The sequence below is a fragment of the Cyprinus carpio genome, chromosome A10 (genome assembly GCF_018340385.1).
Source record: "Cyprinus carpio isolate SPL01 chromosome A10, ASM1834038v1, whole genome shotgun sequence".
Taxonomy (NCBI): Eukaryota; Metazoa; Chordata; class Actinopteri; order Cypriniformes; family Cyprinidae; genus Cyprinus; species Cyprinus carpio.
This window is the reverse complement of record NC_056581.1, coordinates 15,673,424-15,698,771: the sequence shown is the minus strand read 5'-3', so window position 1 is coordinate 15,698,771 and position 25,348 is coordinate 15,673,424. Positions and strand designations below refer to the sequence as shown.

Here is a 25,348-nt window from a genome sequence, read left to right as displayed (position 1 = left end):
GAAAAACATTAATAAATCTTACCAACCTCAAACTTTTTAATAGTTATATAACTGTGCAACTTAAAACTAAATGGCAGGGCTAAGTAAAATGTTTGCATTTCCTGAAGAAAAAAGAGTTATCCACAAACCCAAGTTGCTGTGGGTGAATTTCAGATTGTACTATTTACTTATCTGGTTGCTTGGATCTTCTAGGTGGAAATTTACTGGACCAATTAAAAAATTCACAAGTATATATTTTGATCTTTAGAGATGGCTCAGGTTCTAAAACATAGTATCTATATTTTATAATTGTTTCAAGGAAATGTATGAGCCCAAAGTCTAATACTTTAAAGTCAAAGATTTGTTTAAAACCTCTTGCAAACAACACTGATTATCACATAAAACGCCTACCTAAACCCATCTAATAAGTGTGATAATGTAGCATGAAACTAAGTCTGTTTTTCTGTTTACTGGAGTGTGAGATGAAAACACATCTTGTTTTTTTTTCCTCTTTTGCTCCCTTGAATGCAAATGGGCCAGACTGAACCCTGGGGCTTTAGTGTCCCCTGCTGCAGACAGAGAGGTGGGAGGGGAGTATCTCTTTTAAGAAACTAAAAATTCATAATTTTTTGCTGAATAAAAAAGTTAAACACAATTCAAGCAAAAGCAAAATATCCCAAAAGTCAAACCATTCAGTCAATGGTTCTTTAAAGAACCATCTCTTTCTTACCTTTTAATAAACTGGAGAACCCTTTTTTGCCACAAAGAACCTTTTGTGAAACAGAAAGGTTCTTCAGATGTTAAAGGTTCTTTATGGAACCATTTAGACAAAAAGGTTCTTATATGGCATCGTGAAGCACCTTTATTTTTAAGAATATATGTGTTCCAGGAGTAACTGTGAGACCAGGGGAGTCAGGCCAATCAAAAAGGAAGGAGGAAGTGATGCGGGGCAAGAGATGGTGAGATGAAGCGAAAGATTCCATCTTTCCCTGGAGCGTGTGAGACAGAGACACAGATGTCAGTGAACACAAAGTCCCAGAAGACTGTGTGGGGCAGAAGCTCCACTTTCCAACATCTCACACACTGTTTAGTCACACGCAGTGGAATTAAGTTTTTTGGGTCCATATATAGTGACATAATGCACTGAACACCCTGCGCAGCTGCTTTGAGACTGAAGGAACGCAAGCAACCAGATGGGACTTCACAATGGTCCTGTTTGTTTGAACAGGAAACATCTCAGCCAACCTGCATCCATAATGTAGCTCACACAGTACATCTTGCATCTGCATGGAAGCAAGTCATTAAATGTGAAAGAAGTTTAAATTATGTAAAGATAGAGTACAGCGACCGCATGATAAACAGTTCTCTAGCTAGTCAAAGGATTCAAAGGAGCGGCATGTTTTGACCCATGAATATATGGCTCAAAGTCACATTCAGAATGTGATTGGTGTTTTTTTGGATTCAAGCGATTGGTTTGAACAACACATCTGGCCACAATGTAATTAAATTTGTGAACAGAATTTTTTCTTCTATTTTTTTTACATTGTATTACTTCACAAATACAGTTTTTTATAGCAGTAAATACATTTTTAGTGTAATCTCAGATATTTAAAAATGAACTTGTTTTGTAATAATTTTATTTCTGTTATATTCATTTATTTTTTATGCAAAACAAATGGTTCAGTATATTTGTATATTACCATTTAGAGCAATTTAATAATTTTTACAGTTTTAATTTTTACTGATAAGATGGAATATGCTCATCATTTGTTGTCAGTGTCATGTGTTGCTGTCACTGCATTCAATTCACCTGCGCACGTCACGTCACACCGTCATTAATATTTTGACGTGCTTTTATTCTTCAGTGGTTTCTCGAGGCAGTTTGACGTAACTTTCATCCTGAGAGAGAAAGAGAGAGAGAGGGAGAGAGAGAGAGAGAGAGAGAGAGAGAGACAGAGAGAGAGAGATTCACTTGTTAATGCTGAATTTTGGTGGCAGCGCGCGCTCAATGGGGTCACGAGGGACCGAACAAACTCCGCGCGAGCGACCTGTGCGATGCTCTCGTGCTCTATAAAGTCCTTGACTCAGCTTCCACCGGAGAGATTCCCACCTGCCCAACGACAGGCTGAGATATCTGACTGAACTGTAAAACTTAACGAGTTTGCGGGGTTCAAAATGAGCTCCTCGCTTCCAAAAAGCGAATCCACCACATCCCTAATCAAAACAAACCGGAGAGTCCGCGCGGACGCCGCGAGCCACCGCAACGGGCACCGGCACGCGGGAGGGGGCGGCGGAGGCGAGGACTCGTGCTGGACCGATGAGTGCGATGCCACCGCCCGGAGACCCCTGTGCCAACCGAAACACGGACGAAAAGGTGAGAAGATCCAGAATAATCAGAAGGATGGACCGGAACACCGCAAACCGTCACGTCACCACCACACCATTGACACTCCGGGCCAACTCCACGGGAATCCCCGCACCAGCCGGACGCCCTCGCCGACTTCATCCCTCTCCAAGCGCTCGGACGAAGCCGCGCTGTTCTTTGAAACGAAGGACAAGCATCGGACGGGCTCGAATCAAAGCCTCACCTCCAGTCCACCTTCAGCGCTTCAGCCCAGCAGCACGCGCGCCCCCGGGAGAGCGAGCGAGTACAGCGGCGCGCGTGATGCAGACCTCCATCCCATTGTCAAATCAGTCTTTGGACAGGTAGGTGACTACTGTAGCCTACTATGCTACTAAGTCCTTTAGTTGATTCTTGTATCTAAAGTGACTTACAGTACATTTCTGAAGCACACTAATGATGCATTATCAAAAATATAATGGCAACAGATTAGTCAATATTTGATTGAGCAAGTTTCAATCAAAAAGTTAATAATTTAAAATGAGTAAGATGCTTTTAAATTGTTCTATAGTATGTGCTTCATCTCATATGGTACAACATAAGTACACATTTGAAGTGTCCATGGACCAAGATTTTAGTGCTGTCAAATCGATTAATCACATCCAAAATAAAAGGATGTAATTAATATTTATTTATATCAATAAGGGAAAACGTATATTGTAGGTGCTTTAACTTGCCTTTTTAATAGTTCACAACAAATGTTGTGACAAAGTATTGTTATTATAAAAAGAAAATGTAAAATAAGAAAATACAAATTAATATTAATAAAATATTATTATTAAAACATAAATACATCATTTAAAAGTAATAATGTACAAAATTATATATATATATTTAAAAATATATATATAATTTAAAAATAATAATAAAAAAATCTATATCTATCTGTCTATCTATTTATATATATGACGTCATACAATTATTAATAAACGAAATAATAAAAAATAGCTTTAGCCATTTTGTTGTCACACCGCAGTAGGGTAACAATCAACTAATCAACTGTGAATCAACATCACAATAAATTACTAAACATGACAACAACAACAGTGTCAAACAATTTGGCAAACTGTCAAACCATAATTATTATTTATGCCTCGATGCATGCTGGGAAGACTGAACCATAAAACCACTGGATTCACTCAATAATCTCTTTATCAGGAATGATTATACCCTTTGTAAAAGAGCGTAGATATTATTCCAAATATGTTTATATTATGTTAACACAAGTTTGGTCACAAAATATATTATAACTAATATAATTAATATATATATATATATATATATATATATATATATATAATATTTGTTGTTGTTGTTGTTAATAAATTAAACTCAACAGGTGGCCAGTGGAGAATTAAACAGAAATCCAAACAGTTTTGGTTTGTCTCAGACATTTAGGGCTCTTCAAAAACGAAAGAAAAATGTAATAGGTTTTTAATCACTTTAGATAAAAGTGTCAGCTAAATGACTAATCATTAGAGAATGTTCTCGCTTAAAACCTAATGCTGCCCTGCTGAATTATGGTTTATGACAATTCAGTGTGCATTACAGTGCCTCATAGGAGAAGTTTTGAATAATGTGTAATTGGAGAGCACGTGTCTTCGGGGATATGATCTCTCTATGATCAGATAATGATTATAAAACTGAATTATGCATAAGGATTTGAAGATTAAAGTGAAACATAAGTCTCAGATGTGCCAGGTTCAGGTCAGAGTTCACAGACAAAACAAAGCTTGCTTAGGAGTCAAATGCTGGTCAGAGTGCTTGATTTGACCCTATGCTGTCACATAGAAAGCCATTGAAATGTTAAATGACTGATATGTATATTATATAGTAAAATGAGAAGAGCTGTTTGTAACTGCATATGTGGTGTAATCTGAGCATTATTTTTGAGTCTTCGGTTATACAACTATTAACATTTTTTTTAGAGTTTTTCCACGTACACTCTCATTCAATGCAATGTAAGGGAAAAAAGCAGTGCATTGGGCCATATTTCTACAGTGTGTTACACCTTTATCACCTATAACATGTTTATGCACCATCATTCTTTTCTTCACTGTAATTTGATGCCACTTTATCCTTTCTCTGAAGGACAATACCTAGCCATCCTGTGAATGTGCCACAGAAATAACACCTCCAAATTCAGGTTAAAGCTTCAGTAGGTCAAAGACACAGAAAGGCACACATTTATCTAGTGATCTAAATGAGGACATTACCACTGGCTTAAAATCTTTTTATATAAAGTTAATTATATTTACAACAAACTAAAACTAACCCAAGCCTAGACCTACACTTAAAATAACACCTTTTAGCATTTTTACAAATGCAAAGAAACAAATTAACACTGCTCACACACTTTGGTGGTCACACAACTTTTTTTTGTCTCTCCAGTTTATACTACAGAACCACTAAAGGGACATAGTGACGGTAAAAAATATGAGATGGGAGGAAAACACAATAGTTATGTGAGAGAATGCAAAGTATCTTGGGGGAACACAATACACATTGTTACCACAAAGCCTTTTTTGAGACTTACACCTGAAAACGTCACAAGATGCCTATTCTGTCACTATATAAGTCTTTTCTTACAGTAGAAAACTTAAGATTCAGTATTACCAGAAACGATGTTGAGTCGGTCCCAGATTTGACACTTTCGCTCAGCTTCAAGCACCTCCCAGGCATCATTAGTATTTGGCTCGTAAATGTCACGCGGTCATTTTCTCACAACCCCTCAATGTAAGACCTGTGCAAAAAAAGTTAAAATCATGCACGTTTCCTGAAAGAACATTCAGCTGTGACTGACGCATCACACGATTGCGATGTCATACATGTTCGTGCACGCATGAGCTCAGCTCGCATCCAGAAAAGCCCTGCATCTTAATGCGAAGGGAAACGCTGCTGTATTTATAGTACCACCGTGTCTATTTTTTCCTTATAGTGGATTGATATTCCTCATATACTGTGCTTCATATTTCCTTATGTAACATCTAGGCCTGCATACAATCACTACAGAAATCATTCTCCGCCAGCAGACACTAAATATAGCAGCTCAAGACCTGATTAAAGAGGAGAGGGAAAAGCTGTCTTTTGTGGTGGAGTGGAAAAAATTCAAATCCATTAGCTACCTGACACATGGGGTTTGAAACCGTGAAACTGAAGAGCAGATTCGGGCGTAGCTCATCACCCTGCCGAGACTGATCTAATGTACATGACAGAACATATAGCCAAATCTGTTTGCACGTTAGTTTTAAAATGATCATCAATGTTTGACTTGTGAATTTGATTATAAAATATATATAAAAAGGTTTAAGGTTCAATTTAGATTTGAATGTTGAAATGGTTTTGTTTGAGAATGAAGAAAGGAGGGCTAAAATGCAATGCAATTAATGATACTAAATGCAATGAATCATTTAAGCATGAAAAATGTTCTTTAGGTAGATATGTCTCTAAATTAAAATGTCTCTTTTATCGACCTAAAAGTAAGTCTTATTATTTAAAATGTACATTTTTAGTGGAACACAAATGAGCCTAATTTAGCACCCTAAAAGGGTTCTTCTATTGTAACAAGCCCAACAACCCTAATTCGAAAAACTTAGAAAAGAGATAAGGAAAAAGAAAAACAACAAATTCTAAAAAAATGTATTTTTTTTTAAATGCACACACAAAAAAAACTTAAGCTTTATTTATGCTTCCACAAACACATCCTTAAAAGATTCAGATATTATAAGTCCTAAAACTGTAATCTGGTTCTATTTAGAACCACCCCATTAAAGGTTCTACACTTCTGCAAGAGGGTGAGAACAAATAGGACATAATGTTTTGCAACATAAACAGCCAATCAGAACTATTTACACTGTTACACCGGGATGCTACAATTGACTAAATTTACAAAAATCAGTGCAACCCAAAAATAATAGAAATGTGGAGAAAAAGGTTAATATAAAAGGAAATGGGGTAAATCAGAAAAAGGTTGTAGCAACTTTAACATTACTTTAACAAACTTAACTTTAATGCAACTGAAAATTTACTTTACCTTTACAGTAATATTGTTGACTTTTTGGAAAGGTTGAATTATTAAAATCAATTATATCACAGATTTATATAACTTAATGAATCATAGAATTATATTTTTGAAAAAGTAAAATAGGAAAAAGAGGTTTATGGCTGTCAAACTAAAATTTCACTATACCTGTTACCATAATATGAACCGACATACTCCCCCAACATTCACAAATTTTCATTATGTAATCTAATGAATTCTACCATTGTACTCTTGTAGATAATAGAAATTTCTAAAAGCATATTTATTGTTTCTGATTGAACTGGCATACATGCAAAAATGCACACAGCATTTATATTACTTTACCAAAACATGAATTTATTGCAGGCTCTATAATGTACATTCACTTTTTTATATTTTTATTTTTTCAATAGGTATGTCTACATGCACTAATCTCGTCAATCAGAATGAATCCTGGCAGATTTCATGTTTATATGAAACATATATGTGCAAATAATTAAATGAAAATATTCAGTCTTATACACTGATCAGTTTATGGTACATGAGTCATAAATAAACATAAGCCAGTTTGTATGATGTAAAACACATTTGCATCATGGCACTGAATCCAATTGAGAAAGTGTTTATTTTTATTTTTTTGGATCAGATTATTTCAGGTCTACACCACCCCTTCCAAAATTTATTGAGATTGAGGTGTTTACATGAAGACATCTTAGTCCGATTGAGCCATCAGTCCAATTATAAATTGATTATTCAGATGTATGCAAAACTGAAGTCTTTTAAATAATTAACTGAATTAGCATCATCTAATTTAAGAGCAGATGTTTTTAACTACAAGCATATCTTTCCACAACATCTCAATCTGGTCAGATTCCTTGTCAGATTCTTTTTTTAGCCGCTGTGTGTCGCAGAAGTCTTGTGCTTCTGCTCATAGTCTTCTTACTCTCTCTCTCTTTCTCTTGAGGCAGAAGACATTAATATCCTAACACTAGCATCACTTGACCTGACTTACGTTTACTAACAATGAATTATGCCACTAACCCGCTTTTGGAGATGTGCTGGGTGCATCAAAAGCACATTTTTTTGGCATCATTGTTTTCACAGTGAGATTTCAGATCAATGCCTTTGCTCTGCCAGCAGGGGCTGCCCGTCTCAGGCTCTCTGGCTCTGACACAGATACACTGACAAAATTACATTCTGTCACTCGCATCCTTCCTCCCTGCTGGTGCCAAACTAATGGATGGATGGAGGAGATGAGGAGGTGCAGGGAGGAATAAAGCATAAGAGACCTTTATGTATTATGTAAGAAATACACAACACTCAGGTGATGCAGAACCACTTTAACTCTGCCTCTCACTCGTTTGGCTCCATTTGCGGTCATTCTTTGGGCTTTTTTGGGAGCATTCAGCCGCTCCCGCCCTCCCTCTCCAGCCCACTTGGGTCACACCGACCTTGCAAGGGTCTGAGGAGGGGAGAGATAGCGAACAAGAGGGAGGGTGGAAGGCAAACAGAGGGACAGTTGAAAGAACCAGGCTTAAATGGGCAGGATACTCAGAGGATATGTGAATAAGTGAGGCAGGCTGTGTCGTAAATTCCACGTCATTTCTGTCTTCCATACAATTTCAAAGTCCTGTGCTATTTATAGAAGCCGATGTGTGTGTATTTTTTATTCACCCATTGCAGGGGAGGAAATGCAGAATTTCTAAGCCTTTCTCAGTCTGCGTAATCGAGAGGGATAGAGAATAGACCTTGAAATTTCTTCCTCGGCACATTCCAGAGGAACATGTTATTGCTTTGAGCTTGAGCTTTCATAGCTCAAGAGACTTTATCGAGTTCTCACTTGTTTAATTTCTCAGGAGAAATAAAAAGGGGATTCTCACAATATGCAGGTCACATTTCACCCCAAAAATAGAAGAAAAAAATGAATTCATAAAATATAATAAAAATATTATATAATATAAAATCAATTTTTTTTTACAAAATTATAATAGAAAATAGAAAAAAAACAAATGAATTAAAAATATTTAATAAATTTTAAAAGATATAAAATAACAAAATGTTAGTCACAAAATCTTAATGCTAAAGTATGAGCAATTTGCTGAACATTTGATTTTGATGTTCTTGACACACTGTGAGATTCACACCAGTATAGACAAAAATTACGCGACTGTTGACATACGGAAAAATTATGTGGATAGGAGCTCAGAACATTTGAATTTGGAAATATTCGAACAGAAAATATAAAAAATAAATGAAAAATATAAAATTCATTTAAACATAATGTATGATACATTTTAATGTCACAAAATATTAATGCTCTTAAAAGTTTACAGCTTGATTTTCATGCAACATTATATTTTTTTCTATTGATTTTTATGTTGACACATTTTGAGAGATGCACTCCAAAATAAACACAAATTATGCAATTGTCGACATTATGAGTAAAGAGCATATGCAAAAATGATGTGGATAGCGGCACATTCAGATCATTGAACTTGCAAAAATGACATACATACATTCATACATAGAGTAAGAGAGAGAGAGAGAGAGAGAGCGCACTCAGGTAGTTTTATAGTGTTTTTGTCATACTTTTTGCTCCCATTCACTGTCATTGTATGGAAAAGACCAAAGAATTTTTGGGTTCTGTGAGCTTGGAAAAACATTGCACTGAGCAAATGTCAGAATTTTCAGCTAACCAAAAGTCTCCATTTGCTCTCCATTTAGTCTATGTGAAAAACTTGCAATATTAAAGAGATTCCATTTGAGATTTTTCTTTCCTATTGGATCGGAATGTGCATTCAGGTGCTTTCAAACAAGCATTCATAAAAAATTTACCAAGAGCATCTATGGGTTTAGCACAAGTCTTCATAGTGTGACGAGTCAGCTGCCTCCCCCCTAATTATCCACATCACCCCATCCCTTAATCGTTGCTGTCCCAATAGCAACAAAACAAAGCACCACCCGAGGCGAGCACTTGACACTCGGGTACAGCAGGTGATTTCGAAGGGTCAAACGGAGAGGAAGACGGAGTGAAACCAGAGCTAATGAAGCATTCAGATAGGGAAAAGAACAACACTTCTGAAGAACTGCTACATTTTTGATGCTTTTAGAAGAACATGAATGAATATTTCAAGAGAAATGTCTAATTCTGAGTGTAAATCCGGCTCCCCTTTGAGAAACCGACATGAAATGTGTATTAAAGCGAATAACCTATAATATTTCCCAACAGATCAGCACTCACATTTCCTTCAGATACTGTCAAAAAATCTAGCTATCAGTATATTCATGATATATTTTTAAAGTTTATCTTTTCCTGTAAATGTTCCAAAGGTCAGAGATGTTTCTTTGATCTTGGAGGACGTCTCCTGTCCATCTGAACCTCCATGAACATGACCCTCTCTGCCTGACTTCCTGTCTCTCCGGCTGCCAGTCGCCGTGTCCAACAGGATTATCCATGACCTCACATCTTCATTAAAATGAAGAAGTACTTATTAACATTGCTGTCAGAATGATCTGGTTTGTGAGTGTGTGGCTCAAACACTCGAGTTCCTGGAGCTCAAATGTAGCATGACGCCAGCAACATCAAGGTCATGGGGTTTGTTTCTCTTACAGATCTGCTAAATGGAAAAAGGGAGAGTATATGTCATTCAACAGCATAGTCCATTGAACATTTATTCACTGAACAGACACTTTTAGCTGAAGAACCAAATGAGAAACACAAACACAAGTAATTAATCATAAAAAGTCGATTGTAATATATTCTAAGATACAATTACTTGAGAAGTAATATGACGTTATTGACAAACTATTTTCCTGTAAAGTTGCTTTGACACAATCAGTACCGTATAAAGTGTTATACAAATAAAGGTGATTTGACTTAAGTATTCTGAAAAATGTAGAGTAAGAAATATATATATATATTTTTTTTTGCAGTGTATATTGCTGAAATATGTGCCTTCTTTTTGAAAAATATAGTAAAAATATATAGTAAAAATTGTATCTGAAACAGCATGCATATGCAGCAATAAACTATCAACAATCTAGCATATCAACAAAGAACACAGAATACCCTTAAAGGGACTTTGACATCAATAAGCTAAACAATATTATGTTACACTATTGTCACATGACATTATTTTGTATTTTTAGATCATTTTTGTGTAAAATAGGCTTATAAAAATTTTGATCGACAAATCTATCACGGTTGATAGTATTTCATATTTTTTCTTATCACATTGAAATGGGATTATTATAATTAAAACTAGTAAAAACATCCGACATAAAGTGAAAATAAAATAAAACAAAATATAAATATTAGATGAAAACATAACAGCAAAAATTTGAAATGTTGGCAATTATCTGAAATTTGAATTTAAGTTGAAGCATGAAAATTACTAATGAAATAAAAACTAACGCTGAACTAAAAATAAAATTAACCTAAATAGTAATATTTAGGAAAAACAAATAGAAATAGTAAAAAGCTTATTACAAAATTATTATAAATGAAATGAAAATTTATGAAAACTATTTAAAATATTAATAAAAACTATAAAAATAAATAACACTAAAAATATAACTAGCACTAGAAACACTATACATCATTCCCATCTTAATACATTTTGAGGTGTTTTTATTCAGTTTAAATTACCTCAGGTGTGGATTTCATGCAGATGTGACTATTAAAATGTTTTGTGTGACTGGCTGAAACAGATGATGTCACTGAAATGTACACATAGCGTACAGTAACACCGGATAAACAGGTTGTGACAAACCTGCAGCACTAAATCAGAACTGTTTATTTAACTTCGACACACTCCTGTAAGCATTACAGTAGCGGAAAGATTACTTAAATCACCATGTGTGGATGATTTATGCAAACATTTACGCACAGTTATGCGATTACGGCACACTGTTGCGAGCCAGTCTGAGCATGTATGAATATATGTGAGTGTGTGTACATGTGTGAGAGTGTGTTTCTGCGATGCTGGTGTGTGTGCTCTTGCTGAGTTGACGTTATGAGAGCGGACGGCGCCTGGCTCTGATTTCTGATGTGTTCTGAAGTTTACAATGAGCCTCCGGTAAAGAGACTGGCTTCAGCTAGATGAATCATCCTCACCGACAGAGAGAGAAAGAGAGAGAGAGATCAGCCATACATGACTAAACCCAATAGAGCAGCTGAGAATTAATCAGGGAGGTTAAATGTGCTTACAACAGAGATATCGATGATGCAGAGGAAAATTGATGTCTTCAGAGGTTGCTTTTCATAGCTCAGGAGTTCTCATGGAACTGGGGCGTCTCATAAAAACCCCTAAGAGAAATTAAATTGGAAACAAGTATTGACATAGAGAGCTATAAAATTTATGTGAATCGAATTACATAATTTAATCTGCAGGGAGGTTGATGAATTTTTTTTTTACGCATTTACTAAATATGCTCACTAACAATCAATTGTATCTTATTCACTAACCACCCATCATACACTGAAAAAATAAGGGCAAGTCCTAAGGGAAAGTTATTTATTTTTCATTGGCTCAAGAAAAAAAAAATATAGATGTGAATCATTACCCTAAATTGTTTTAATTTTAATGAATGAAACATTTTTTTTTTCAGTGTACAGCTTAAACAGTTGCTAAATACATCTTAATATCAGTGCATATTATAGAAATAGTTGTTAATTTGAGTGCAAACATTAGGTTTATTATAGATAGCACCTTATTTACAAAACACTATTAATATTGTGCAATTATAACCTGCAGAAAGAGGGCAGTAGTGATCCCAACCTCTGTGATTCATTCAATAATGATTGTATGAGGGAGAGGAGCATTTTTTTATTGCTGAAAACACAATTACAATAAGGCAATACAAAAAAAAAAAAACCCAGAATATTTAGATAAATTAAATTTAAATCAACTTAAATAAATAATAATAATAATAATACTCTCCTTAACTTTTCATTTTGTAAAACTCAGTAATTTCAGAAATCTTTTTGGGGGGTGGGCTTGTGCTGTCACCTAATTTGCATAAATAATTTGCTACAATATTCTAAAACAATGCATGTAACATGTCCAAATAAAAATCACTATAATTTTTACTGAAATCTCCTCTCAGAGTTTGATTAGGGATGCACATTTTGGCCAATAACTGATAACTGATTTAAATTTTGACGCCGATAACGATATATTGGCCAATATTGGAAATCAGTCTAGATTTCTAGAGGTTGATGCTTCAAATGTCACCAAACATCCAGTCCAATGGAAAACTACTGGGACAAAAAATTATGCATGCTAGCTTTCTTTTATAAAACTAAATTTACATTTTTTTATCATCTTGGCAAAGATTCTCCATTTGATTTCATCTCACTGCTGTCTGGGAAAAGCATTCAAGATGTTAAAGGGATGGTTAAAAAAAAAAGACAGTTCTGTCATCATGTGTAACCTGTGTGACTTCCTTCTTCTGTGCAAAATAAAAGAAGATATTTGGAAGAATGCTGGAAATCCAACAGTTTTGGTGACCATTGTCTTCCATTGCATGGACAAAATTTCTGAAAATATCTTCTTTTATGTTCCACATGGTAAGTGGTGTGCTGGTTGTTTAGATGAGGGTATGTTAATAATGGTTTAAATTATGGATTTTGGGGTGAACTATTACTTTCAAGATCTCATATTTTTTTTGTGATTATAAAAAATGTATGTAAAAAAAGAGAGACTGAGGTGAGAGCGGCCTGAACAGGAAACGATCGGGCTCTGTGGGCGAGTGCCAGCTCAGCAGGTGAATTCTGGGAAGGGCTTCCTGTCCTCCCCTAATAACCTGCCGTGGCCTTCGGACGGTGTGCTGTGATTTGGCAGCCTTGGCGCATCCGTGCCTGGTGTGACCCAACCTCACCTTTTCACATGCGGCTTTTGTGTCTTTGATTTAAACGCTGGCCCTCGTAGCTGGGCGGCACAACTACATGCCAAGTGTGTGTATTTTTAGCTCTATAGCCCCACATCCATATGTGTGTAATCGACTGTGTTCGTACACGCGCTCGCCATTGTGTGTTTTTGGATTAGTGTCTTCAGCATCTTGCTCGGGGGAAGGTGATACACTCTTCTGTGCGAGCCTCTTTGTCTGTTTTTGCCTTGTTTGGATGGACAGCTTTAAAAATGAGCAGCTGAGAGAGAGGGAGAGAGAGAAAGAGGGAGGGAAGTGAGTGAAAGAGACAGTGGGGAAAACGAAGGGAGGGTGAAATAGAGAGAGAGTGTGAGAGCGAGAGCGAGAGAGAGAGAGTGCAAGCAAGTGAACAAGCAATCTTGGCTTTTCTCTTCTGAGCAGCCCTTCACACTGAGACACATGTCTCCTTTTTCTGATCCCTCCATCCACTCCGTCACTCCTCCCTTCCTGTCACTCTGACATCCTGCATCGCCACCCTTGGATCATCTACATCCTTCCCCTAAAATCCATCTTTCCTAGAAGATAAGCCTGCAGACCTCCTCACCATCCATAATCCATGCATGGAGACATGTGGCTGCTCGCACACGTGCGTAAGCAGCTGCATTGACTCTCAAGTGCGTAAAATTAGCAGAAGGTACTTTACTATGGGAAACTGCGTTAAATCGCCGCTTAAGAATTTCTCCAAGAAGGTAAGATGCTCTTTCTGATAGCTGAGAGTGTGTGTGTGTGGTATACAGACTCGACCCGGACCTGGACTGTGTTGCATGGACTGTCATCATGGTAATTCTTAAAGAACACTCTGGATTGAGTGAGGCTCATGAAATTGTTGATTTTATTGAGGTTGTGCATGCTAGTGGAGACAACTAGCTGTTGTATTCTCTTGAAAACCTAAAGAAACCAATCTGGAGTAGCAATAACATGTAACCTATAATGTAAAACTTATTGCATCAGGATGTTGGATGTTTGGTTGCCATCTTTGACCATGGAAGTTGTCGGATGTGTTTGCGAATTAATACTTTTAATGATATGCTAGATCATGCTGCCTTAATGTACCTGTGTTTAATGAGTAAATCGTAAAGTAAGAGAGAGTAAATCGTAAAGTTCTTGACAATGACATTTGAAGTAGCTTCGGAAAGTTCTTTGAAGTTCTTCTCAATCAGCTCTAGATGACTTGAGATGCATGCGCTCAAGGATTAGCGCTGTCACCTGCTAAGAGTTCCCAATGGCACAGGTTTTTAAATAGTTTTTTAATTTTTTTTTTTTTCAGAAGAATGTATGAGCTGGCACCTTAAATCCTTGGCAACAGATGGAGTGTGAAGGTCATGTGCGAGAGTACATCATGTGTCTGCAAAGACACATATGTGTATGCATCATGCTGCCAATACATTATTAAGGCTTTACCTATAGTATCATAGAAGATCAGGATCATGGCAAAATTCAGTATACGAGGCCAAATGAAACTGCTTCTGTGTGTATATGCTTGTATACCTCAGTCTTGCCCACCAGTCGGATGCAGATTACTTTAGCTGCATGTGGTTGGACAGGACAACAGGAACGGAAGACAGGGTGGGAAAGGAGATCTAAAGCAAGAATATAATACTTTAAGTCAATAAAATTAATTTGATGTCAACTTAAAAACCTGTATTACTGAAGTAATCTGTATTTGCAAGTAAAACAGGATATTCAAGAAGAAAAATGTAGGACTTTTGTTTTACAGAAACTGATTGGATTGTAAAAAGTAAGCGAGTTTGGAGGAGAGTAGTTGAATAAATAAGGGATTTGTGACATCATCTGAAAAGAAAGTTGTTTCAGAAGTGGAGCAAGTTATTATATTCTGATGAAAAGTTACAAATGCTGCATCCCAATTTGTCCTATATATGCAATAAAATATGTACTCTTACTTTGTGAAACATTTCTTTTTTTAAGTGTGTTGCAGAAGAGAGCCAAGTTTTAGACATATTACACTCTCAGAAAAAAAGGTACAAAGGCTGTCACTGAGGTGGTGCCTTTAAGGTACTAATATGCACACTTTAGGTACTTATATGTATCTTTAAGGTACCAATATGGACTCTTTAGGTACAAAGGTGTGCCTTTTGAAAGGGTACCGCCTCAGTGACAGCTTTTGTACCTTTTTTTCTGAGAGTGTACTATAAAATTAACAGACCGTTTTGTTGCATCATGCATCCTGTTACTGTAAACCTTTTAGTATTATTTGTATACTATTATTGTTTTTATTAATTTTTTACATTTTTATATATTTCGTTTTCATTTTAATATTAAGATAATTTTATGTATATTTCAGTTTTAGTTAACATTAATGTACTACTCAACAATTCTTATATAGGAGAGAAAAGAAGTGGTGCATTGATCTGCCAGTTGTGGAGAACTTTCCTCATGTTTATGCATGATGCATTTGTAAATTAGTGACCAAACATCTTTATGAAAGTTGACAGTGTTGTTGCTGATTAAATAATTATTTTTCATCAGATTAGATGCTGTTTATTAATCACTCAACTCCTTTATCTAAACCGCTCTACTTAACCATAGGTATTGTAAATTCACCATGTTTATAGGTTTTTTTTTTACACTTTTCATTTGTGTTTGTAGTTTTTAACTGTATCCTTCTCAAAAGCGCATTGGATTATGGGCAATATTAGCCATAGATCTGCATTTCATGGATGGATCTGCATTTAAAATTTTCACCAAAAATAGTAAACCATTTGGTACCTTTGGAATACTCATTTCAATATACTACAATTTGGGACAAACTACTTCTAATTCAAATGATTTAGGATGAATAATATGCAAACTGGGATGGAGCAAAAAGACTTTTTTTCTTTTGAATAATGTGCAACACTGAACTGCACTCAACAAGATGTACATAAAGAAAGCAAACAGGGTCAGTTAGATGTTTATGGTTTCAGAACATCTCAGAAGCTGATTCTCAGTAAGTGATCTATTGTGAGATGACGTCAGTTCTCTCTTTAATTAACCCATGGGTCTGCGTTTAATTGGGGAGATGCTCTTTATGTGTTTGTGAGTGATATTCGGCACACTCTTCACCTCCTCTGCCTGTCTGCTAATTGGTTATTATAATGTGCTGGCTGACTGGTTTCATTCTTATCCTGATTAGCCCTCTTCTAAACATGAGCAGTTTTACGTTCTCAAAACATACTAACCTTTTAGGTTATTTGAGGATCTACTCTCATATAATTACATTGGTTAGCCCACATCTTCACCCTTCATTGATCAAAATGCTAAAGATAGTGAGTTTCATTTGGGAGAACAAGCCGAGAACCACTTGGGTTTGCTTTTAAAACCATCTTAGGCACAGTTTGATCATTTGTTTTCATGGCAGCAATCAAATGGCATAGTATTGCGGCAGTGCGCCGCAAGTATGAAAGTGGATGAATTATTCAGTTTGAATGATATCTGATCTTAAAGGTTCTGTCAGTTGCTGAGAGGGATGAAAGAATAGAGGGCAAAGTCTGGCTCAGTGTGATTTACCCAAGTAAGACATGTTCCTGGCTCAACAGTCCTTGCCAGAACTTAGCACCCATTTAGCAGGTTTATGAGGAGACAGAATTTGTGCGACCAAACTAGATTTCACCATCAATCATCATAACTCATAAAGATGATCTTTCCGACACAATTTGAACGGACCATTAAAAAACATCAAACACTGATTACACACCTACTGCGCTTCCTCTTTCTCATTTATGTTGCATTAGTGCTAAATAAACCTTCCTCTGTTAGTCAGGAAGTGAAAAAGAAAGAAAGTGAAACATGAAATTGTCAAGAGAATCAATTTTATTCCAACTAAAATCACTCGTAAATAGGACCTTCCCAGGAGGACCTGAACGGAAGAATGCTGATCCAGGAACACTTTATACTTGGGTAAATTACATTAAGCACAAACTCTGAAGGCAGAGCTCAGCTTTGTTTTCTCACTGTCTGGTATAGAAGTACATAGCAGAAAGAACCACCGATTGACCTGACGGCTGACTGAATTGACTGACTGACCCGTCCATCCAGTGTGTCCTTCAGACGTCTTTGTAGTTTCTAATTGTGTCTTTACCCCACGTTCCCTCTTCACTTACTTATTTGGGACTGCTGGGACATGACGGCCGCACTCAGGACCGGAAGCGTAGCTACAAAGCAGTGCAGTCATGTGATGAAGGGGTGACATCTGGAGAGGCCCTCGCGGCCTTGGCTCAGAACTCAACATACATGCACAATGTGCTCGGGCCTGCCTGCATCTTCCTCCGCAAGGGCTTCGCTCAGAGCCGGCAGACTGTACGTAAGTCCGGACATGCACATCTACGCACACATATGCTAATGCAAACACAAGTTCTCACTTGCAGTATATTGTAAGTGGAAATTTCAGAATTCAGAGCAACAGACTATATGCATTGAATATTACATTATGAAGTAGGTCAAGTACAGTTATCATCACTAAATAAAGTCTTGTATTATCCTGGAAGAGTTTATTTTGCTGTATTGACTGGCTGACTTTACATTTTCAAACAATAATAATAAAAAAAAAAATATTATTGATTTAAATTGAAATTTGTATGAAAATTGGTATAACATTTCTATATACAGTTTATACAAAACATATTACAGTATTTGACATTGCATTCGTGGCCTAATGGTTAGTGAGTCGGACTTGTAACCCAAAGGTTGTACGGAAGGTTCGAGTCTCGGTATTGCAAGGGATTGTAGGTGGGGTACAGTGAATGTACAGTGCTCTCTTCCACCCTCAATACCACGACTGAGGTGAGACCTGTATGCAACTGCTCCCTGCTCACCGCAGCAAAAATGGCTGCCTACTGCTCCAGGTGTGTGTTCACTACTCACTGCTGTGTGTGTGCACTTGGATGGGTTAAATGCAGAGCGCAAATTCCAAATATGGGACACCATACTTGGCCACACGTCACGTGACATCTTCTTCACTTGTTCTTCTTGTATAATTATATAATGCAAGCAGCTTTTAGGAGCTCACTGAGAGATTGCATGGGAGAATTGTACTTAAACTGTATATATTTGTCACTCCACAGGACAGTTTAAAATGGACTAAAATGGGCAAAAAGTGTTTAAAATTATGATAAATAGGACCTAATAAATCTTGCACTGCATTTCAGCAACAGCGTTTCCCTGCTGTTGAATCTTTATTGCCACAGCAAAATAAATACCTGAGCTGTGAATGTGAAGCAATATCGCATCTGCATTGAATGTGATGAATGTACTGGCAGATAATGACAAGAAATTTCTCTATTGATTTGTCTTCATGAACAAACATACGATACGTACAACATTACCATTGTAGTCTGATTCATAAATAAATTAAACAAATTAAATGGTTCTTTTTAGCAAATCAAAAAACATATAGCATGACCAGTGTAGTCTGAATCACAAAATAGTGAGTTATGAGCTGGTTGGTTTTAGTCAATCAAAAACACACAGTGTGACCAATGTAGTCTGATTCCTGAACAAGTGACTCTTATGAACCAGTTATTTTTAATGAATCAAATATACATAGCGACCAATGTACAGTAGTCTGATTGCTGACATAGTGACTCTTATGAGCCAGTTCTGTTTAGTGAATCTAAAAGATACAGAGTGACCTTGATTGCACAGATACTATTTAAACTGAACTGAGCTGCATGATGACATCACTGAATTCAATGATGGACTGCCTTTAACTGTCATTTTGCATTACTGACACACTGTTTTCCTAATTAATGTTGTTCAATTGCTTTGACACAATCTCTTTTGTTTAAAGTCCTATATAAATAAAGGTGACTTGACTTGACCACATTCCAGAACAAGTGACTCTTAAGAGCCGGTTCTTGTTAGTGAATCAAAAATATACAGTGACCACGGTTTTTAGTGAATCAAAAATACAACACGACCAGTTTGTTGCAAAAAAAAAAAAAAAAAAAAAAAAAAAAAAAAAAAAAAAAAAATATATTTTTTTTTTTTATATATATTGAAGCACTGATACACCTTCAAGGCTGTTCTTCTCAAAAACAGACATTTTGCAGATGGTCATAAAGAAGCAGTGCTACATGCTTGGGTTTATGTATGAACTACAGGGATCTGCCTTTATTAGCCTCTGTAGGGGACTTGGGTCAGGCTCACTTGATTGAGCTCTTCTGCAGGAGCTCAGAGAGTGTTTGGAGGTGAGCCCTGCTTGCACTTGTGCTATAGGAGATGTTTGAGCAGGGAATGCTGGGATCAAAGAAACTAACAGCTTGAGCTGATTATGAGAGATCAATCCTGAGTTTATATGTGCCGTTCCAACCGACTTAATCCAAATGGAAAGATCGAATTTAAAAAACAGACATTAATTCCTTTAGAGACGGGAAAAACCCTGAAGAGGTTGGGTGTATTAGTTTACATGTGCCATTGTGATCCTAATGCTGTAATGAGTTTCTCTCTAGCAGGAAATAGTGCATAAAATTAAATGACTGTATTCTTTAGAGTAGGAGGAGAACGCCAGCTGACTTGTGTCATTAATGGAACAAAACTGCACAAATTAGTGTGGATTGTCGGTGATTACTTTGTTTATTTTGTTGCAGAACAGAGAGCTGAGACCAGAGGAACTGGATGGTAAGTTCTACCTCATTGCTAACATATCACGGTTTCCACAAAAATATTAAGCACCACAACTGTTTTCAATATTGACAGTAATCAAAAATGATTCATAAGCCGCAAATCAGCATATTAGAATGATTTCTGAAGGATCATGTGACACTGAAAACTTGAGTAATGATGCTGAAAATTCAGCTTTGCATCACAGGAATACATTTTAAAATATGGTTATCAAAGGTATTATAAACAGAAAACCTTCATAGTAAACATGCAGTGTTTAGGGTTTCTGATATTAAACTAAACCAAAGTCTGCAGAATGCTTTAGAGTTTTGATCACATCAATGTGTGCAAATTATCACTATGAAATTGTGACACTCTGTGTCAGTTGTTCCATTTTAATTTGAACAGCTTTTATTTCATTGTGAATAGAAAAGGTTTGCAATTAAGCATTTAGTTAAAAGTGTTTTAGTCATTTGGTCATGTTTTGGTAAGTGCTTTGTAATTGTCTTCAAAATTGTTTTGAAAGCAGAGTGCATGAGGGAAACATAATTGTAATATAAAATATTCTCCTTTCATAACCCCTGATTCACACTCAACTGTGCTTTTATTTCCTGACCTGCTCTCTGTCTTTGCAGAGCTACGAGAAGCCTTCAAAGAGTTTGATAAAGACAAAGACGGCTTTATTGGCTGCAAAGACCTGGGCAACTGCATGAGAACCATGGGATACATGCCTACTGAGATGGAGCTCATCGAACTGAGTCAGCAGATCAACATGAACTGTAAATCAACATGTTTTGTTCAACATTTATTAAGAAATGTATATGGCTCTGTTTTGTGCTGCTTACATACACTCTTATAATTAATGGTTCCACAAGTGATGCCAGAACAGTGGTTCCCAATCCTGGTCCTGGAGAACCCCCAACACTGCACGTTTTTGGTGTCTCTCTTATCTGACACAAACAATTGTGGTCTTGCAGTCTTCACTAATAAGCTGATGAGTTGAGTCAGGTGTGTTTTAATAGGGAGACATCTAAAATGTGCAGTGGTGGGGGGTTCTCCAGGACCAGGATTGGGAACCACTGCCATAGAAGAACCATTTTGGGTTCCCCAAAGAACCTTTCATTGATCAGTTCCTAAAAGGACCATATTTTCTTTTGAAGTGTGAAGAAAATTGTAATAATCTAAAGAAACATTTGTGCAGTGGAAAGTTTACATGGATGTTTAAGGTTCATCATGGAACCAAAGAAGTCAATAAAGAACCTTTGCGAAAGCTCAGGAAGCTCACTTTTTTGTAACAGCTTGTGTCTTATAGTCATATATGTGTCCTATGTCTTAAAGTGGGAGGACATGTGGACTTTGAGGACTTTGTGGAGTTGATGGGCCCCAAACTTCTGGCTGAGACGGCAGATATGATCGGAGTAAAGGAATTGAGAGATGCTTTCAAAGAGGTGAAGTAGGGCTGCATGATTTGTGAAAAAGCTAATTGTTTTTTTGTTTTATTAACTTTCTTCTTGCAATTTAAAATGAAATTTAAAAATTCCAGGTTTGCTATGCTTGTTTATAGGGTTGTACAATTTGCCCAAAATGTTGTGATTATATATCAATATGCCTTTATAATAATAATAATAATAATAATAATAATAATAGTTATTATTATAACTACTAAAAACAAAAGAGAAAATGTTACAATTGTAATAATTTGCTGTAAAGTAAAAACTGAGTATTTAAGAAAAATAATATCACCATAATTTTTATTTTACATCACAACTGTAAAATTACAATACTAAAAAAAAACACACAGCACATATATTTATTAAATCACAGCTTTTGTGATTTGATAATTGCACTACCATATCGAAGCCATATTGCAATTCTGATTTTATTTCAATTAAAAATGCAGCCCTAGTGTGAGAGGTGTCAGGTGAACGAAAACAGCACATATATAAAACAACAAAAAATAAACTGTAAATATGGATGAAGAAATAACATTAGACCCAGTACAGTTGTTCTCAGCTCAAATGAACATTTAATTTCACGCTTTCTTTGTAAAACATAGTAAAATTGCCCAAAATTGTCAAGAAGAGCAGGAAAATGCTTGAATACATTTAAACCTCTTACCACTCTTCTTTTGTTCCCTTTCTCTCAGTTCGACACCAACGGAGATGGTCAGATCAGTACAGCAGAACTAAGAGAGGCCATGAAGAAACTGCTGGGCCAGCAGGTGCTGTTATTTACTTTGCTAAAAAGCTTTTTAGCCCTCATTCAATTCTCCTTTCATCGCTTTATTGATTTTTATTCCCTCAGGTGGGTCACAGAGATCTGGAGGACATTCTGCGGGACATCGATTTAAATGGAGACGGGCACGTGGACTTTGAAGGTGAGCCACCTTGTGTTGATTTTGCTCTGCTAATTAGTAATGCTAATTTCACTGCTGCAGTGTCTTTATTACTGTTCTAGGTGTAGTGAATTGGTTTATGCGGCATGGGAGAAAATGATCTGTCCACAATAATCCAAAAAATATTACATTCACGTTCCCTCCGTGTCATTGTCCATATTTTGGAATCTGCAGTAAAATTTAATTATGGAAAGCAATAATTCCAGGGTATAATCTCGAATTTAATTTTTTTTTTTTTGGTTCTAATTTTGTTCTCAAAGTTATAGCATTCAACCTTTTGAAAAGTACTTAAAGGGGACATTTCATGAGGGAAAACGGATTTTCCTTGCTCTTTTGGAGGAAAAAATACTAAGACGTACTCTAGTGTTCAGAGCGCAAACTCTTCAGTCTAACCAGAACATTTATTGAAACAACAGAGAAGGTGGAAAATTACTTTTTTTGTGTAAGAAATCTTGACTAATATAAGTGGACTTCAGAAAAATGCAATGCAAAATACAGAATATGAAAAAAAGGACTGAGACAAATGATCCCTATTTTTTGATCTATTATTATTGATTTTGGTCCCTCTTGCTGTGAGCCGCTGTGTCACACAGTTTAGCTGCTGTTGAATCTCAATCTTGTGAAGGTGGTAAACTGACAGCAGTAGAGCTGTCAACCAGATTATCTCTTAACCACAGGATTATTTAACCTCTCAGATTAACCACGCTCAAAAAGAGCATGAAAATGGGAAGGACAAAAATAGCTGGCACTGTTATTCTTGCTGATGACTGGAGGTGTGACAGTTAAACATCCCCTTGTTGTATAGTATGTATTTGCATGAAACTCAAAATTCAAGGAATTGTTAGTAACAGAATTATATATATATATATATATATATATATATATATATATATATATATGGGATGCATGATAAATATCGCACAATATTTAATGCGCATCTCGTCAGTAAAGCTGGTTCTGTAATCAGCGGTAAATCTCTACATGCTCTCACGTGCATTTACTACACATAGCCGTTGTTCACTGACAAGCTGCACAAAACATGCACAAAATATGATCGTGGTTTTGCGCAGCTTGTCAGAGAACAATGGCTATGTGTAGTAAATGCTGCTTCACATGAAAGCACGCACGTGTAGAACCGGCTTTACTGACGACATGTGCATTAAATATTGTGCCGATATTTATCATGCATCCCTAATATATATATATATACAGTATGTTTGTGTGTGTGTGTCTGTGTGTTAATTTTATTGTTAATTTTATTCAAAATGCAAAATTGTTAGTTAACAAAAAAAATAATTAAATAATAAATTTATGTGTAATAATTCAAAATAAAAAAAGAAAAAAGTGTAAAAGAGAAAAGTTATCTGTTAATTTTAAAAGTAAAACAAAGCCTAAGCATAATATTTGTTTAAAATCATATTTAAATAATTTATTATTTTATAATTTTATATATACAATTTTTTAAGGATTGTATCCTGTTTTTTAAGGAATTTTATATAATTGTGTGCAGTAATTAAATATATTGACAAAGTATATAATTTGTGATACTGTGTTGGGTCACCACTTGACGTCTAATGTAAAAGCTGAGTCCTTTAGCAAAACCAGTGGGGAACCACTGTTATAGTGTTGATAACTGAATATTTAAATAAAACAATTTCTGGCCTTTCTATTTTCAGAATTTGTGCGAATGATGTCGCGCTAGAGGAAAGGTGGACAAATCACATCAAAAACTGGATCTCCAGTGCTCCGATATAGATAGAGGAGGATGAAGGAGAGGAAAAATAAGGAACAAACGGGAGCAGCCTCACAAGAGGAACTTCTGGAACATGACCTCTGACCTCAAAGCACAAATGAAAGAACTGCACTATAACCTTCCATAACAGCTTTCATGAAGCCCAGAAGCCAACAGTGGGGATGAGAGGACGACTCTAATATAAATACTGTGATCTCTGAAATATATTTGTGTAACAGGGGTTTTTACCCTATACAAAACCTGCAAAGGGTCTGATGCAAAAAAATATGCCCCGAAAGCCACCATTTAAAACAGCAACTGATCAAACTCAAATATTAAAATATCCAGTACTTTCATTTACTGGCATCTCACACCTACTTTGTAACAGTAGGGAGCATCAGATAATTTTCAATAACATTGCTGTTTCATATTTAAGCTATTTATTAATATTTGTAAAGTACAGAGAGATGAGTGTGTATAGTTTCCCTTTAAAAGACTCTGTTTTACAGTAGCCTATGATAGATTATTACTCACAAAGATTTTATTTTATATATCAATGTACTGGGAAATGCTGGAAAACTTTGCTATCAATCATTTGCTATTATTGTACAGTACATCGGACCTATGCACTACTGTATGCGTGGACATATTTTTAAAATGTAGAGAAAGTTTTGCCATAAAGAAAACATTAAACTGCTCTTGTTTGCACACTGTCTTGCATGAATGCTAGTGCTGATACCATTGAGTCAACACAGCCGAGTAGCCTACACTTGTAAGCACACTTTGTGTAGTTTTGTCATGTATTTAAATGTGTTGAGTTTAGTTAACAGTCATATGAGCGTCTTTGATCTTAATTCACTATTTGAGATGTACTTTGTGTGAGTGAATGTGAGAGGTTTGATTGAGTTTCTTGTATCTTATTTATGTGTTTTCAAGTTTGTATTACTTGAGTTATTCTATGCATGCCAAAACAACTTTTTGTAGAGTGTAGATTTCATTAAAGAGTTGTGCAATCAAACAGTTTCTGTTTTTATATTCTTAAAACACCAAGACTAAAAAATGACAATAACAAAGCAATTTTATTGACTCACATATCCAGCTTGATTTAAGGTAAGAACATGATATGACATGAACATTTCCACCACATCACCACATTATACATTGTGTTTGATAATATTCTGCGACGGAAATGATCATTTAAACATTTTTGGAACTGGCCAACTTAATTAAGTCTCATTTCTATACTGGTATTTTGTGCATCCTAAATACTCGTTGTTTTTTTTGGGCTAAATT

General features: G+C 35.9%; 1 protein-coding gene across 4 annotated transcripts; it reads left to right on the top strand.

The window, feature by feature from the left end:
- Positions 1-1,727: 1,727 nt before the first annotated feature.
- Positions 1,728-25,075, top strand: LOC109098159 (calcium-binding protein 1). Of its 4 annotated transcripts, none has more exons than XM_042765381.1 (8): positions 13,239-14,020; positions 17,469-17,627; positions 19,916-19,946; positions 20,564-20,707; positions 21,267-21,376; positions 22,075-22,149; positions 22,233-22,305; positions 24,000-25,075. In XM_042765381.1, exons 1-8 carry the CDS (start codon positions 13,892-13,894, stop codon positions 24,023-24,025), a joined length of 747 nt encoding a protein of 248 aa, XP_042621315.1. In that variant the 5' UTR covers positions 13,239-13,891; the 3' UTR covers positions 24,026-25,075. The 4 variants fall into 4 exon arrangements, with proteins under 4 accessions (XP_042621314.1, XP_042621315.1, XP_042621316.1 ...); XM_042765382.1 differs by having other exon boundaries at positions 13,416-14,020; positions 17,469-17,631; XM_042765380.1 differs by lacking the exons at positions 13,239-14,020; positions 17,469-17,627 and adding an exon at positions 1,728-2,685.
- The last annotated feature ends 273 nt before the right edge of the window (positions 25,076-25,348 follow it).